The sequence below is a fragment of the Littorina saxatilis genome, linkage group LG12, assembly GCF_037325665.1.
Source record: "Littorina saxatilis isolate snail1 linkage group LG12, US_GU_Lsax_2.0, whole genome shotgun sequence".
NCBI classification, from domain to species: Eukaryota; Metazoa; Mollusca; class Gastropoda; order Littorinimorpha; family Littorinidae; genus Littorina; species Littorina saxatilis.
The window spans coordinates 64,095,064-64,112,593 of record NC_090256.1 but is presented as its reverse complement, the minus strand read 5'-3'; the positions used below and the strand labels follow the sequence as shown (position 1 = coordinate 64,112,593).

The following is a 17,530-nucleotide window of genomic DNA, read 5'->3' as shown; positions in this document are numbered from 1 at the left end:
CTATAAAAGTGACCGGGCTCAAATTTTATGTGAACGTGACTCATTGTGTTGTGAATAGCAATTTCTTCCTGTCCATCTGATGCCTCATATAATATTCAGAACTGCGAAAGTGACTCGATCGAGCGTTTGCTCTTCTTGTTATAAGTCACTTCAATAACACCAAGAAAACTAGTTTATTCCATGCATTCTCCAAGTTTAATTTTAGTGCCGCACATTGCCTTAATTATACTAACTGCATGATGTTATTTTGTCACGGCAAGTTGATGGGAAGCAAATGACTAAACCAGAATGCAGTGCCATTTTTGGTTTCTTGCAATTTATATTTTAAAATAAATGGACACAAATCATGGTACTGCATGGACAGAACAAAACAAATCTCTCCATTTCCTGCCAATGCTCTGTCACTCAAGCTGGACTGTTAGCAAAGAAGAAACTAAAAACTGGAATCCAATGTTATCAATATTCCCGCGGAAGTATGGCATACGTAACCCACTCAAAAACATATATCTCTGTACCGTTAATATACCCGTTTCACTTTTTATACAAACCCAGGAGAATCCCTCCGTCATAGTTACTATTTTTAGACAGAGCGCAGGGTTTCCAACATGGCTCACGTAAGGCTGGTAGGACGACACGGCATCCGTTTGTTGCGCTGTGTGAAGAATGAAGAGCGGTTTATTCAGAAAAGGTAAGTCTGTAGGTTCATTAACAGTAGGTTTTCAATAACACTTCTTCAATTTGACACACGAAAGTTATTTACACTCATATTTCAAGCGCAAAGTTGTCGGTGACACACATTTTTATGGTCGAGTTCAGTTCAATTTCAGGGTCAAAATATTGTGGCTGGCCTTACTTGTCCTGGCGCTCTTTTCTCTCGTATCTTTGGTAAATCCTCGGCAAAATATGTCAGAAAAGAGAGCATGTGTGTTGTTGATTGCCTTCTGTGTCTTTGTTAAGTCTCTGAAATGCGATACAATACATACACGGACAAGTAAAGGTTACACTTACAGAAAGGGAGTGGTTTGTTTATGCAGACTGGTATGTACACTGACCCTTTGACCAGTGATGTAAAAAAAAAAAAAAAAAGCAGCGAAGAACACAGAACAATACACGTAGTCTAAATCAAAACTAAATGTAATTACTCTGGTCAGTCTGATGATTGGATCATCATGGTTCATGTGACATCTGGAGGTCTGCAGAGTAATTAACTAAGTAACATGTATGATCTGCATCTGTTGCGATGATAACCTAAAAAGGTTCCTGCAATGTATCGATCCTGATTCTGATCTGCATGGGTAACGCCGGCAGAATCCTAAACTTTGGCTTAGTACTGGCGAAACTGTGGGAGAGCACTAATTAGGGTTTGTACTGCCTTACTTAGTAACTAAGTAAAAGGTCTGTGTACATTCCTGGTCTAAGACTAAGACTAGTAACATAATTAGTTATAAGTACTATACTGAACTGATGCATGCAGACAAGCACTTCTGTTCGCACCCAGCTAACATACAGAACTTACAACAGACTTTTTACTTTCATTCTGAATGTCAGAATGAGTGAATCTAATTTAAATTATAGTGATACTGAGTCTGATACTGATAGTGGACTGCTAGTACTAGCAATGCATGCCATAACTTTATGTAACTTGTAATTTTACAACAGTCATGTTATTGTCAGTTAAGTTAAATGTAAACATTCTGGTTATAACCTGGGAACAAGGACAACAGAACACTCGACGTACATTGGAGTTGGAAACATTCTTTTTATCTGCAGGGTTTCATTTACTAGTGCGCCCTACGCCATTGGCGCATTAAATCTAAAAACGTCCCATCACAATTCCCTTCAGTGCGTCAAAGGGCTCATTGAGAAAACATACCACTGCGCTACCAAATGTACACTTTACATCGGATTACACACACACACACGTACGCACTTACACAATATAGCGGATAATTTTCAGATGGCACCATATTGCACCATTTTACATCTTTGGTCAAAGCGCTTCTTGCCTTCGACTATGTCCCATCGGAATATGGTAGAGGGGGACAAATGTCCCATGCCTTTTTCTCCCAGGCTAAACCCTGTGTCTGTGGGGGAGCCTTACATACAATTTTTACATTACACTTATACAGTTACACATGTTTTTCGACCCTTACATTGCAGGTACGGTACTTACTATGGTGTAACTTTTAAATCCTAGATGTGCGTGCATGCTGGTGTCCACCAAAAAGGTACCAACGACCCTGCCCACATCGGAGCTGTACGATCAACCCAGCCGTCAGCTGTTCAATCTGCCGAAGAAGTTCAATCCCTTGAGCCAGAGCAAACGCAAGGAGTATTCAGAGCGACGTATACTGGGGTGAGTTAATTGGCAGCTGATCATTATTCTTGGTCACTACCAGTGTCGGTGAATCTGTGCTCGTTAGAGGAGCTTACAAAGCCAGAGTTCATATTTAGAATTAGAGTGTTACACTTACAGTCCATCTAAATTTCAAAATGATAAACACTAAACTGCAGTCTTTGAGAATCTATAGTATAACTTAAGGCTGGCTAACATTTAGGGAATGCATTCATGATTACCTTTATCCATGTTATTACAATGTTCAGACTTAATTTGTGTGAAAAAATAGAATGCAGACTGAAACTAAAAGTGAATATTGAAGGAGGAGCAGAAATATAATTAAATTACATATTCTTACTCCGAATCACATAAAAGCATTGACGCAGTCTTACATGCTAAAGGTCTGAAAAAGGCTACCCGTCTTAAACAATTTTAAAGGGGAGCAACCCAACACAAAAAGTGTAAATACAGGCATGGCAATGACCACCTACCCGGGGAGTTACCTCCCATCCGGGTTACGTGACGTCACTTCCCCTGTAAACACCACGTGTAACTCCATACGACATTTCAGCCTACAGCAGAGAGGTCGTCGAAATTTTTGGCTCCGTGTGTGGCTGAGTGCTGGTGTTTGTAAGGACACCCACCGGCCGCCTAACCCGTCTTAACGGCTTGCCTTTACGTGTTTGGTGAGCTCTTTCCATTTTGGTCATTATTTTGACAAGAATGTTGTTGTAGTTGCTGACTTTTCGTCCGTTTTGCGGACTTGTGAAAAAATTTTCAGTAACGCATTTTGGGGCTCCGTGTTTGCTTGTCAGCTTGGCTGACGGCGAATGTGGCACGGCCTATACTTTGGTTAGGTAATCCTTATTTTACCTCTTTACTTGCCTTCTGCTTTGTTAGTTGGTAAGCGCTTCCTTTTTTAGTCATTAGTTTGACAGGAAGTTTGTTGTAGTTGCTAAATTTTTCGTCCGTTTGGACTTGTTAATTTTCAGTAACTCTTTGTTTTGCCGCCTGTTGTCTGCGTCAGCGCGTCTGACGGTGAGATAACATGGTTAGGTGTGTGTCATTGGTCTTTCAGACCATTGGCATTTGTTGTTGTTTCGTACTAAGCATGTATAACCGCTTTGTCCGTTACTTATTCTGCCCCAAATGAATTTGGGGGGCAGTTTAGCACGTCTGTGACGTGTCTTGCTTCTTGCTTTCCCTCTCTTGGCATCGGAGCGCGGCGCTCTGGTGTCTATACTGTTTGCTCTCTTTTTCCAGAGTTTCGCAGTTTGGGAGGGAAGATTGCAGCTTCACACGCCGTCTCCAGCGTTGTACTTCCGCCGGCGGCGGGTGACGGCCGCTCTTTGGCTTCCTGTCGGCCACGGCTTTCGGTCGCGGGCCTTCAGCTGCGTCTGCTGCCTCCTTGGGGGGCATGGACGGTAAGTCGAACTGCTCCACTGGCTCTCGTGAAGCCACCGGACGCTCTCTTTTGAGCAACAGTTCTTGGTCGCAGGCTCACTACCTGCAAACTTCCTGCCCGTCAGGATATGCTGCTCGTCATAGTTCCGATCGTATAGCGAGTAGGGCTATGACTGAGCAATGGCGGCTTCCGCTTGCGGGAGTCGCGTTTCCGGGTTTACCCGGAGGCGAAGGTCAATCTGGCACACCCACGAAGGTCCCTGCTGGTGTCGACTGCAAAACTTCCTGCTAGTCAGGATATGCTGCTCTTTCTAGGCCTGATCGCACAGCGTGTACGGCCGTGACTGAGCAATGGCGGCTTCCGCTTGCGGGAGTCGCGTTTCCGGGTTTACCCGGAGGCGAAGGTCAATCTGGCACACCCACGAAGGTCCCTGCTGGTGTCGACTGCAAAACTTCCTGCTAGTCAGGATATGCTGCTCTTTCTAGGCCTGATCGCACAGCGTGTACGGCCGTGACTGAGCAAGGGCGGCTTCCGCTTGCGGGAGTCGCGTTTCCGGGTTTTCCCGGAAGCGAAGGTCAATCTGGCACACCCACGAAGGTCCCTGCTGGTGTCGACTGTGGATTGGCCTTCGGGCCACCGGGCTTCCGGCCCCAGTCCTCGCAGCAGACGCTGCCGCTGTATGCGGCTTCGTCCGTTGCTTAATCTTCTGCTCTTTCTAAGCCAGTTTGCATTGCTTACACGGCTGTGAATAGGCAAGGGCGGCTTCCGTTTTCGGGAGTCGCGTTTACGGGTTTTCCCGAAAACGAAGGTCCTCCATCCCGTGCACTCACAGAGGTCATGACTGGGGTTGACCGTTGACTGGTCTTCGGGCGTTCTGGCCTCGGCCTTTGTCATCGCAACAGGCGTTTCCGTTTATGCGGCTTCGTCCGTTGCTTTTCTGGCTCCGCCCGGAGTTGCCGTTCCTCCCCCTGCTGCTCCTATACGGAGGGCAGTGAGTGAGGAACAGGATACGTCCTACGGACATCCGGACAGTCTTCATTCCGGTTTACCGGGAGCATAGGTCCTCCTTTGCGATTACACTGTGTGTCTCTACTGGAGTTGACCGCGGACTAGCCTACGGGCGTTCGGTCTTCTGTCCTCAGTCCACGCAACATTTGCTTCCGCATTGTGCGGTTTTGTCTGTTGCGTTTCCGGCTTTGTCCGGATGCTTTGTTCTTCTTCCTAACACTGTTAGCGAAGTGAGGAACATCGGCTGGCCTATGGGCATGCAGGCTTTCAGCCTCGGCCGGGACGGTAGTCACTTCACTGGTCGGGTGTTGCGTCTACTGTCTATTCAGTTCTGGTGGCTTCGGATGTTACCTCCTCTTTGTCTTACCCTCTTATGGGAGGGGTGAGACAGGACGGTTTCCGGTTGAACGGATTTCCGGTTTTCCGGTTATCCTGTTCAGTAGCTTTCCACTGGCAACTGTGACTTCGGTCAGTGTCAGTTCTCTGGGCTATTCTGTTATACAGGCTTTAGCCAGAGACCAGACACGTTCTGTCGAATCTCTCGGCTTCTCTCAAGGCCTCGATGGAGATTACTTCCAGATTTTTTATGGAGGGACATTGGCTTCCTCTTTGGTTGCATTCAGCGATGTCGGACTTCCGTTCCGCGAAGGAGGAGTTTTTTCCTACTTCCGGTTCGATAGTCACCTTCAATGTGGGTACCATCTTCCGCGGGTTTTGGCTGGCCATCTCCTACCGGAAGTGGTATCCACGGGTTCCGGTTCTGCTACTCGGTTTTCACGGGTCAGTTCCGGAACAAGCACAGCCTCGGCTGTCTTCGGCTACACAGGCTTCGTCTTTTGTTTCTTCCTGTCATAGGAAGTTCTCTTGGCCGAAGCCGGGTCGGATTTTGCTGACGTCTTTGCTCTTCCGCGTACACCTTAATGGGAACGCAGGAATTTAGAGGATTTTGGACGTCAGTTTTTGGAATTTGCCTCTTTTTCGGGGATGATCATCAGAGCGCTCTCGCGCTCTTTCCTGGAGTCACTGAACATTCCACGCTTAGTTTGTATCAGGACTCTGATGGCATCTCCACTCGTTTAGCCTAGCTAGGGCGAACGAAGAACAAAGAGGCTGTCCTCCCTTCACCTCTCTTTATAGTCGGGTGTAGGGAGGACTTGTTTCTCTCGCATGCTCAGGTCTCTGAGCAGGCTAGGAGGGACAATTGGGCTTTGACCGGAGTAGAGGGACCTGCTTTTTGAACTTCGGTGTTTTTACCAGAAAAGAAAAGTAGATCCCGTGGGATAGAGATCAGCGGATCTCTGACTTCTCTCTACAAGGGTTAAAGCAGAGCTGGCCTCCTCACGGGAAGCAGGCTCAGGCCTCGGGACGTTTTCAGCAGGCGGCCATTGGGCAGTCTCTGTCTGATTCTCGAGGATTAGATCTCCTTTGGGCAGGGAGAAGGGCAGCCTTAGCAGCAAGCCTCTCTCCCCAAGGAAGTGCCCCCGGTCACACCCCCCCCCCCCCTCCGCCCTCCACTTTGGTGAGGGCGGGGCGGGTCTTCTCCTTGCAAGTTTTCATTGGATGGTCTCTGTACACAGCCAATAGTTTGTGGGAGTGGTGAGGTCGGGGGACTCCCGTTGATCTAATGAGTGCATATTTGTTTATGCGTCAGCCGATCCTTTCACAGTGATCTAGGCCCATCAGTCGAGCACCCGCTGAGGTCTCTTCTGGTCGGTGCTAGCGCTGTCCTTCGGTTTTACAGCTTCAGGCCTCAGTTGTGTAACAGCAGTTCAGCCACGGGCTGCTGCAGTGGCACTTCCGGTTTTACCGGAGAGGTTGTTTCTTTCACAGACGCTTCATAGGTACGTCTGAGTTTCGGAACAGCGGCTGACCTTAGGGCATCCAGGGTTTTTTAGCCTCGGCTGGTGCAACAGCCATTCCACCTGTGGGCGGGATGGTTGTTGTTTTCCCTGTTCTTGTGGCTTCGGACTTCGACTTTCTTTCCTTTATTTCATCTTAGGCAGGAGATGAGATAGGACGATTTCCGTTTGAGTGGGGCTGCTGTTTTCAGGCTTCCCCGTTCTTCTCAGTTTGCCACAAGCTGCTGGACTTGGTCCTGCGCGTCTTTCGCAGAGTCTGACTCCGTCCTTCTCTAGCGATCAGACGTGTTCTGGTGTTTCGTCCAAACTTAAGTTGCGCTTGAGTTGGCCTCGGAAGTAACATTCAGTTTTTCCTGAGGGGACATTGTCTTTGGCAATGCTTGTTGGAGGAGTCATTCTTTGTGGCTTATCTCCTCTCTCAGGTTTTTGGCTACGAAGTTTACTTGGGGTTTTTGAATTTCCTTCATTTACCTTCAAGCAGACTGTTCTGTAACACTCTGGCTTTTAGTCATTGTGTTTTGGGTCACCGGTCACTTCAGCAGCAGTCGTCCGCGACAGCTGCTTCCAGTTTCGGCCGGAAGTAAGAGGTTCACTGGCTAGTGCACAGGCTACTGTCACGTCCGGTTCGAGCTTCGACTTACGTCAGCAGTCGTCCGCGACAGCTGCTTCCAGCTTCGGCCGGAAGTAAGAGGTTCACCAGCTAGTGCACAGGCTACTGTCACGTTCGGTTCGAACTTCGACTTATGTCAGCAGTCGTCCGCGACAGCTGTTTCCAGTTTCGGCCGGAAGTAAGAGGTTCACTGGCTAGTGTACAGGTTACTGTCACGTCCGGTTCGAGCTTCGACTTACGTCAGCAGTCGTCCGCGACAGCTGCTTCCAGCTTCGGCCGGAAGTAAGAGGTTCACCGGCTAGTGCACAGGCTACTGTCACGCCCGGTTCGAGCTTCGACTTACGTCAGCAGTCGTCCACGACAGCTGCTTCCAGTTTCGGCTGGAAGTAAGAGGTTCACAGACTTGGGCTTCACGCCATTCCTAAGTTTGATTACTTTGGCGTGATCGTCTTATGGTCGCCGCGAGGTTTGTCCCTCACCTCACTGATCGGACTACCTTACGCATAGACTGTTTTTTGGTGCATGGGCATTTCCTTCCATCCGAAAGGGGGGGGGGGGGGGGCAGCTTGTCTTTCCCTCTCTACTCGGCTCGGCTTTATCCAAGGCTGGGTTCTCTTTCTGGGTCGCTTGGTCCAGGAGATTGGAAGAAGTGCTGGGCACACATTTCTGGCTCTCTGATGTCGTCTTTCGCAACTTATGCCTGAGAGACATCACGACTGTCAATCAGGATAGTTCTCAGGTCCTTTTCTGCTTTTTGGCAGCGGGCCAGTTCCTGGCAAGGGTTAGAGTGAGTTCGTTTTTCTTTCTCACTGGGCCCTTTTCCTGACCTTTTGGCAGCAGGCCAGGTTTTTGGCAAGGTTTTAAGAGTGTGTTTGGTTTTTCATTCCCACCGCCTTGTTGAAGCTATCTGCTTTTATGTGATTCGGAGTAAGAATATGTAATTTAATCGAAAATTTTTAAGTAAATTTTCATTTCATTAATATACTTACCCGAATCACATAGTGTATTCCCTCCCGCCAACCCCGCATATGATTTTTTAGTCTATTAAGTCGTATGAAGTTACACGTGGTGTTTACAGGGGAAGTGACGTCACGTAACCCGGATGGGAGGTAACTCCCCGGGTAGGTGGTCATTGCCATGCCTGTATTTACACTTTTTGTGTTGGGTTGCTCCCCTTTAAAATTGTTTAAGACGGGTAGCCTTTTTCAGACCTTTAGCATGTAAGACTGCGTCAATGCTTTTATGTGATTCGGGTAAGTATATTAATGAAATGAAAATTTACTTAAAAATTTTCGATTAATGCTGGTGCCATTTTTCTGAAGCGCCAGAAAACATTCCACAACTTGTCCCATTATGACACTAACCAATATGACATCCAGTATAATTCACAGAAGAACTTTTTTCTGTCATGTTGCAGCAAACTAGCACTATGTCATGGAGTAGTTGTATACATGTGTGCAGGTATTCAATGGAGCAAATGTACGACATAGTGGCGGAAGTGGAGCATTACAACGAGTTTGTTCCTTGGTGCACGAGCTCCACTGTGACTAACAGAAGGCCGGGCCATTGCAAAGCCATGATTGAGGTGGGCTTTCCTCCCATCGTTGAGCGATACACGTCCAGCATCACCCTCACCAGGCCAAGGCTTGTTCGGGTTAGTGTCTGTACATGTATGTTCTTCTTCTTCTGCGTTCCATGTTGTGTACATGTATGTAAATTTTACCCTTACCTGAAATGTATGCATACAGCTGGGAAGGTGCTTGAAGGTGTGTGTGTGTGTGTGTGTGAAGGCACATATGTGTATGTGTGTGTTCAGCAACTTCAGGTCTTGTTCATGGCTTCACTACTGATCTGTTATGTTTGCATCGATTTATGATTTTCATTTTATTTATCAGTTGATAGTATGTTGTGAGAATTCGGTTGTTGATGCTGCCCAGACTCAGAGGCCAGGGTATCTGGCTTGAAAACTCATAAATTCATTGCTAGTTTATTGGTTCGGTCGCAAGGTTCTGTTCTGGTTTGTATAGTAGGTTGTGTTTTTCCCAGGCCTTGCTAGTTTCTAAAAGACTGGGGTATATGTTATAACAAAGAATAACAAAGACATACAATGCCAATGTTAAAAATGATGTTATCCCAGGGATGGAACCATTTCCAGAAAACATCCCTTCAATGCCTTTAACAACAAAAGACTTATAATGTACTGTCTGTATTTCAGTCTGAGTGTACGGATGGGCGATTGTTCACCCAGCTGCTGACTATTTGGCGCTTCAGCCCTGGTATTCCAGACAACCCCAGCACATGCACTCTGGACTTTTCGGTGAGATAATTGTAATCTATCTGTAGTGGCAACATTTAATCATTTCAATTCTTGATAGGTATATATATGTGAATGGGTGTGGACGTGGGAATTTTGCATTAATATACTCTTTTCCGTAAATTTCAAAGCCCCAGCTCAAGTGCTTTTGTCAGTCAAAACTAGCAGTAAAAAGAAGTATATTGTAGTTGTACTGTGGTTATAAACCAAAGCTTTGCTCACTTTCAGTAATTTCAGTAAATCTGGAGATTTCAGTCTCCCATTTCGGGTGTGTGTGTACATGACTATGAATCTGTGTGTGTGCACCGTGTGTTTGTGTGTGTGTGCGTGTCTTCTACCTGTCTTATTTTTGTAAGGCTTACCTTCATTTGACTGTTGCTAAAGTTGCTCTCATTGATATATGATTTCAGGTGTCGTTTGAATTTCGGTCTCATCTCCACTCCAAGATTGCCACCATGTTCTTTGATGAGGTAGTGAAGACAATGGTGAACGCCTTCCTGAAGAGAGCACACATTCTTCACGGCCCAGAGTCCATCAAAGCCCAGAAACCAAAGGTCGTGGTCTCCAACTCTTGATGATAGTATTTGCTTAGGGAATCAGTGTTGACACTCAGGACCCTGACAAGAAGGCTGTGATTGGTCTTGTGGCCAAACTCTTCGTTATCTTTCATCATCATAAAGGGAGATGTGAGAGGTGATTTCACTGTCCGTAATTGATGATGGGTTGATAGTGACTTGGAAGTTAAATCGTTTTTACTGTGTGTTATCGATCATGGGTTGATGCTTAGATGTGACTTTGAAGATAAACCACATGTCTGAGACTTTATCAGCACTTTTGATTGTGATGATGACTCACCTGTCAACATCCCGCAGTGGGGCACTGCGGTTATGAAATTAAAGGCCCCTCCTGTTTTTGGAACCGCTGGAGCTTTCTAGTTTGCTGTTAGGTAGATTTTTGGTTCCTCTTTCCTGTCATGCTCTCTTTTTCTTCATGAATTCTTTTCTTTTTTCTGCCTTCTTGCTCATTCACCTGTATTTTTTCCAAAAATCTCTTCTCTTGCCGCTTGTCTCGCGATTCATGTATAGTTTAATCTGTTAGTGTTCTGATGTAAGTCCAGCAGTAGATAGGTTAAGCCTATTTTAACATACTGGAAACTGGTAATCTTCCAGTAGGTATTAATTTAGTTTTACTAAAGCCTGCTGGGACACAAGTAATGGGTTAGTGCATTTGTAAACAGGAATCGCTTGACAAGTGGCCCCCTTCATCCCCCCCTTCCTCGTCCTGATATGGCTCTGAGTAGTCGGCTGGACGTTAAGCAACAAATAAACAAACAAATAAACACCTGTCAACACTTAATCAAGTATTTGCCTGTAAAATATGAGTTACACCTGTGTTAACTTGGCAACTAACCCTTTTGCTGCCGGTAGGACATCAGCTGACATCCTGGGTGACTTGCTTTGACGGTCAACAAACCCTCAATAGGCAACAAAAAAAGAAGAAGAAGAAAAACAACAAAGGAATAATATGACTGTGTGTGTGTGGTGTATTCCTTTTTATCCTACATACGTGAGAGAGACCACTCATTACATAACAATATTGTTCAAACCACACACGTGTGGGTATCATGTAAATGAGGTCATGTCAAGCAAGTCTGGCAGGGACCTGTTTTTCCACTGCTTACGATGCCAAAGTCACGGAGACAAACGTGATTACGGAAAACAAATTGAATATTTAGAACTAACACGTCACGCTACACTTTCCAGAGTGACGTTTGTTTGCTTTGACGTAAGAGATTGCACAAGGCTTTGGAAGAGATCGAGGTTCCAAAAGAAGCGTCTTCAATGTTGCCGCCTCGACTGCGGCATGTTTTGAGTAAAATACACGTAAGTATAATATGTAGGATAAACAGAATACTACATAGCTTGCTGTGTCGTACCAGATTTACACTCGTTGCTTTTTCAAATAGTGAACAGCTCGCTTTCGCTCACAGTTCGATATTTAAAAAAAAAAAAACCTCGTGTAAATCTGGTACGACACAGCAAGCCATGTAGTATTCTCTATATACATCAACTGATCAAGGGCACACTGCAAGTTGTCAAGTCAGGTAAATACAGGTAATGGTTTGTATACCAATATATCCTGGCAGCAAATAGGTTGAATACCAAGTGAGACAGAGAATTGACAAGGTCTAACAAGTCGATGGAAGAGATGCATCTTAAAAATGAGGATAATACTTAATAGTCCTTTGTTCATTTCAGTGCTTGTTCTCTCAGCCTTTCTTCAACACATTGCAGCGTTTTTGTTTCATCATCTTGTTTGTTGTTTGCACAAAATGTTGCATAAGTTCCATATGTACAGTGTTGTTAGTTCCATTAGTCTTCTCACACAGTTATCTTTTCATGATGCAAAGCATTATGAGGAAGTATTCTTTGAAACTGTGAAGAACGAGATATAACTCATGATGATAATCCCATGTATGACAACAGCTGTGTGGTGACTATCCTTTTGTCTGTTATCTTGCCAGATAGTCACAAAAGAAGAGTGAAGAAAGTAAGATATCGATCAGCCAGGCAGGTCTGAAAAAAATGCCAGCTCTTGAACGTTGGCATGATTTTAGCTCATTTCTTTTGAGTATTTTTAATTGTTGTGTATCTACTGTTCTTCCTTAATATTTTATCGAAGCTTTTGTTGTTTTTTATTTATTTTTTATTTTGTTTGGTTGGGCATGATATATTCATGTAGTAGGTTACTTAAAGTCACTTTATGAAAGAGGATGGAGGAGGAAAGTATGGAATTGGAAGAAGATTCAACAGGAAGGAAGTGTGACTGTATGTGTTCCTGGGAGATATATATTAATGATGTTAGCACAAATATTTTGAAGGAGAACATATTTCATATGGCTTAGAGTGTGTGTCTGTGTATGAAGTTTGAAAGAGGTGTGTATTTTCATTACTTCATTATCCCATTGCATGTTCAACTTCACGCATGTGCAGGCATTGGATGTTTTTAAGGAGCAAGAACATACCATATTTTCCGGGTCATAAGGCGCGACTTTTTTCCTCGAGGTTGACCCCTGCGCCTTGTATAACGAAGCGCCTAATCCGTGTATGAAATAACAAAAAATAAAAAAAACTCCATTTCGAATACCGGTACACTGTAGTCGTTTTTACATTTAGTCAAGTTTGTTAGGGTATACTTTTTCAATTTTGGTGCGCCCTATCGGCCCCCTGCGCCCAATGGGTGACTGGATTACAATTTTTTTTTTTTAAAGAAGTGGGTGGCCTTATGGGCTGTAGCGCCTTGTAACCCCCCGGAAAATACGGTAAGCTGATTTCTCCTGTATCTTCAGTGGTAATTTTAGTATTAAGATGTATTGCTCACTTTTTTGTTGTGAAGCTATGGGATCAACTTCTGAGAAAATCAGGGTTTTAGAGAGAAAGGAGTCTACAAATAGAGGTAAATTTACACATGTTAAGAACAGAATGTCTTAAAAAGTATTATGTCTTAAAAGGGGGGCAGTGTTAAGTCAGGGGGTCTTTCAAGCTAGTTCCACTGTCGTTTGGTACATATATTAAGTAAATTCAATCGTATTATTCAGTGAATGAGGCTGATTGAGGAGTAATTCCTGGTATTGTTGACTCTGTTGTATGGGCTACGCGTGTCTTTCATTGTTTAAAGAAAAAATGTGTTTGTTGTGTTTTGGGTTCACATGATCAGTGTATGCATACATGTACTAAGAATCATTCAAAACTCAATTTTGGGCCCAGATGGGGCAAATGACATGATGCTGTGAAAATGATTATTTGAAAGGGGAATGTGTTGATCGTGTGTGAATGAAATCGTAATTTATTATGCATATGTACGTTAACAATCATTGTGTGCATCATAAAAATAAGGTTTTTGAGTACATTAATTGTGTTATTAAGCAGACTCTAGTATTTCATGGTACTGTATCTATACATTTCAGCTGAGTGAAATGCAGAGGTATTCCATCCCTAATGGTAAAGCTTTTTGTGCCTTTTGTTTGGATGCTTGTAACACTAACAGTCTTAATTTTGTTTTAACTTTCATTCTTTGGAAGTTCACTGAATGTTGAACTGAATTCTTTTTGTTTTACTACTTTGCATCCTGACCTAAAGATTTTCATTTCAGTACTTTTTGCTGCTGGTGAATGTTTGCTGAATGTCATTGAATTTGATGGTGAGGTGTAGTTGAAGCATGCTTGTAACTTTTTGTGTTTGTCAAAGCCACCAATCCGTTTTGTTTTAGGGCATGTTCCTTTGTGTGTGTTATGACATCAGCAATGTTTATGCCATGCAGTTTGTTTGAGCATGAACATTTTTGTACAGTGATGTACTATCATTGTGTTCGCAGTATCTTGTCAGATCTCTTTACGCACCAGTGTTCTAATATGTCTTGGAAATGGGTTTTAGTGATGCATACACAATAGCCTTTCATTGCGAGAGCATTATTTCTTTGCATTGATTCAAGGTTGGACTCTTCTTATATTGTAAACTGTTACTGAAAAAAAAGCTTTTATTGTATGTATCAGATTTGTATGGTATGATAACATAATATCCTCTCAGGATTGAGTAAAATATGTTCATGTGTCATTCGTATCTGGAATAGTGTCTGTTCTGCCTGTTAATTGATTGAATGTGAAGGTGATTGCACACCATCATTGACACAGTAGTTGTAGTAGGAGGTAGGGAGAGAAGGAGAGAGAGTGTTAGTGTGTTATAAATCCAAGATTAAAGACCGTCTCAGTTTAATTTTAAGAATGTGGAGATTAAACTCTCCTGAGAAAACGAAGGACACACAGAATCAATGAAAACATTGTTTATTTTATTCCACCTGTTTTTTCAATACCTGATGAAAAAAGACAATAGCAAATGAACAATCTGGCTTCTCTCAAAAAAGCCGACCTAAAATAGGCTTCAGCTCAGCATCTTAATATGCTTGTCGATGCACAATTTTAACTCCATCCTTACCCAGAATGTTTTGTACATGTAGTCGTTCTTCTAGCAAAACACTATTCTACTGTTAAAGGAAATCGATCTGGTCAGCTGTTAGAAAGCAAATGTTATGCATACTAAAGTCATTGGGCCATATCTTTGTTCATAAGAAAGTCGATCAGCATGGACACAGTTGAAGTCTGAATATGTAACCAAGAACAACATAGATCTGCGTTTGCAAAATCATAAATGGGTCTAAAACTTCAGGGGAAAATCCCACTTGAGAAAACAAATGGAGAAAACAAATCTAAAACATGTTCTCAAATTTTCATATTTGAGAATGTAATACTCTGTCCTGATTTCCACTTCAAAAACAAAACCCTGAAGAAACTGGTATCATCAAACAAGACTGAATTTAAACTGTACAGCCAAAGTTCAAATACACTCCTGTGCAAACAAAGTTGAACTTATGTTGTGATTATGATAGCTGATCTTCTCGAAAGATCTAAATGTACTAATTTACATGAAACACAAACAGCTGTAAACATAATTTCAAACTTGAATACTACAAGATAATACAGAAAAAAATAGTTGAATGAAAACATAAGTGGAATGCTTACACGGGTCACAACATTAATAGTTAGACAACAAGTAAATCTGTATTATTTAGTTCATCACAGATGCACAAAAACCTCATAAAAAATCTTTAACAAAAACAAACCGATGAGGTAATTCTGATATTCTCTATTAATTCCTAATCTAAACAGCAACAGGAGCGTAATTGTCTAACATTTTTCTACAAGGCATTCTAGTGTCACTTCTACTCTTTCCACACATAAACGCATTTTCTAACTTGAGCTACGGTACTCTTAAACTACGAGAAGAAATTTAAGCGATGAAAAGTGCGTCCTGATAATAAAACTCGTAAAGAGACACAGAAATGTGGTAATCTCTAGTCTACAGGAGAATGTATTCTTTAATTATACTAACAAATTCATTTTCAATTTAAATCAAATCCCACACTTTTTTCTAGCGTGAATGAATGTCACAAAATGTTTTCACACAACTTAGAAGATACGTCTGTACAGCAAATATCTCATTTTACCTTGTGGTCCTCATGACATTAATATTATTCTTACAGCAATTAAGTTGATTAGTAACAAAATCATAAAATCTTGAAACTTTGTGATATAACGAACGAAAGAAAATCTAAAGATCACATGCAATAATAATAATTACAATATGTAGATGTAGACTTACTCATCATCAGAATCACACTACAAGTAAAATAACACAGGTACCAATTATCATATGTGGCCATTACTTTGGACACCGTTGACTGCATGAAACCTCTGATTGGAGAAACGCAGGGTCAAAGTTGGAGCAAAATGTATACAAACTTTACTGAGCTCACTGACTCCAACTTCAAGCTGAATTTCTAAAAGTTCAAGGAAGTATCAGTAATTTATTATAAAACAAATTTTAATTATGGAAAACAGTCTATGGATACATACAAGTAATTGTGACCACAGTGACCGTTTTTGTACATTTTGATGTTACACATTACACACACTCACACGGCCTGCAACCTCCCTTTCATCACCACTGTTGAGCTCAGAAGTAAGCTACCTTGCTTCCTCTGTAAACTGATCATGTAAACCACCACAGATTTGTCCAGACTTTTACATGGGATAAAAGCACCTTTCCTTTTGGACACATAAAAAAAATAGTAGCCGGCCTGGCTGCTTTCTGCTTTCTGGGCAGAGCACAATTTTGTGTGTAGTTGACACCCCCCCCCCCCCTCCCCCCTTTTTAAGAGCTAATAAAATAAGAGAAAATTAGCTCATAAAAAGGGAGGGAATCTGAAAATGGGGGTACATTTATACAGAGGTTATGAACAGAAAATCATAGAAAAAAAAGTGTCTAAAGGGAGAGAATCTTCGATTTGGTGTCTTAATTCCACTAAAATCGGGTCTGAAAAAGAAGGGAGTCTTAAAATAGGGGTAAGTTTATGAACAGAAGGTCTGAGATAACAGTGTCTTAAAACAAGAAGAGCAAACGCTCGATCGAGTCACTTTCGCAGTTCTGAATATTATATGAGGCATCAGATGGACAGGAAGAAATTGCTATTCACAACACAATGAGTCACGTTCACATAAAATTTGAGCCCGGTCACTTTTATAGTTTCCGAGAAAAGCCCAACGTTAAGTTGTGTGTTGCCGAACAGAAAAGGCTAGTTATCTCCCTTGTTTTTCTGATAACGTTCGTAAAAGGCTACAGATGTAAATACTTTGATGTAAAGAATAATCCTACAAAGTTTCAATCACATCCGATGAACTTTGTCAAAGATATAAAATGTCTAATTTTTCCTTTGACGCTGACCTGTGACCTTGAAAAAGGTCAAAGGTCAACGAAACCATCGTTAAAGTGTAGAGGTCATTGGAGGTCACGACTAAACAAAATATGAGCCCGATCGCTTTGATAGTTTCCGAGAAAAGTCCAACGTTAAGGTGGTGTCTACGGCCGGCCGGCCGGACAGACTAACACTGACCGATTACATAGAGTCACTTTTTCTCAAGTGACTCAAAAAAGGAGGGGGTCTTAAGTTGGGGGTGTTAAAAGAGGGGTTCCACTGTGGTTACAACATTCATTTTGACTGACTGACTATGAGGGTTTAACGTCCTCTTAGACCAACTGGTCTATATTGGGACACGGTATTGGTAATACGCTAAGGATATGGTGTGATACTTTGATTCGAACAAGCCCGCTGTGGCTGTCTTCTTCGACACACCAGCATTGGGTTTGTCTCGTCAAAGTATCGAAAATACGATCATGATAATCAGAGACGAGAGATGATGCATGCGTGTCTTCGTGTTTTCCAAGCCCTGAGACTTTCGCTGTGAACGTGGGATCTTTTTCGTGCGCATGTGTGCACACGGGGGTGTTCGGACACCGAAGAGAGTCTGCACAAAGTTGACTCCGAGAAATAAATCTCTCGCCGAACGTGGGGATCGAACCCACGCTGATAGCGACCAACTGGC

At 42.9% G+C, this 17,530-nt stretch overlaps 2 protein-coding genes across 3 annotated transcripts in view; both read left to right on the top strand.

The window, feature by feature from the left end:
• The window catches only part of LOC138982546 (uncharacterized), a 243,226-nt gene extending 229,073 nt beyond the window's left edge, over window positions 1-14,153 (top strand). Inside the window, exon 2 of the mRNA XM_070355861.1 lies at window positions 11,984-14,153. The gene's annotated coding sequence lies outside the window, so the exon portion shown is untranslated. The remainder of the gene's footprint in view (window positions 1-11,983) is intronic.
• On the top strand, window positions 596-14,153 carry LOC138982545 (coenzyme Q-binding protein COQ10 homolog B, mitochondrial-like). 2 transcript variants are annotated; one of them, XM_070355860.1, is made up of 6 exons: window positions 596-688; window positions 2,198-2,356; window positions 8,682-8,874; window positions 9,436-9,537; window positions 9,945-10,088; window positions 12,059-14,153. In XM_070355860.1, exons 1-6 carry the CDS (start codon window positions 606-608, stop codon window positions 12,077-12,079), a joined length of 702 nt encoding a protein of 233 aa, XP_070211961.1. In that variant the 5' UTR covers window positions 596-605; the 3' UTR covers window positions 12,080-14,153. The 2 variants fall into 2 exon arrangements, with proteins under 2 accessions (XP_070211961.1, XP_070211960.1); XM_070355859.1 differs by having other exon boundaries at window positions 9,945-14,153.
• Window positions 14,154-17,530: the final 3,377 nt, after the last annotated feature.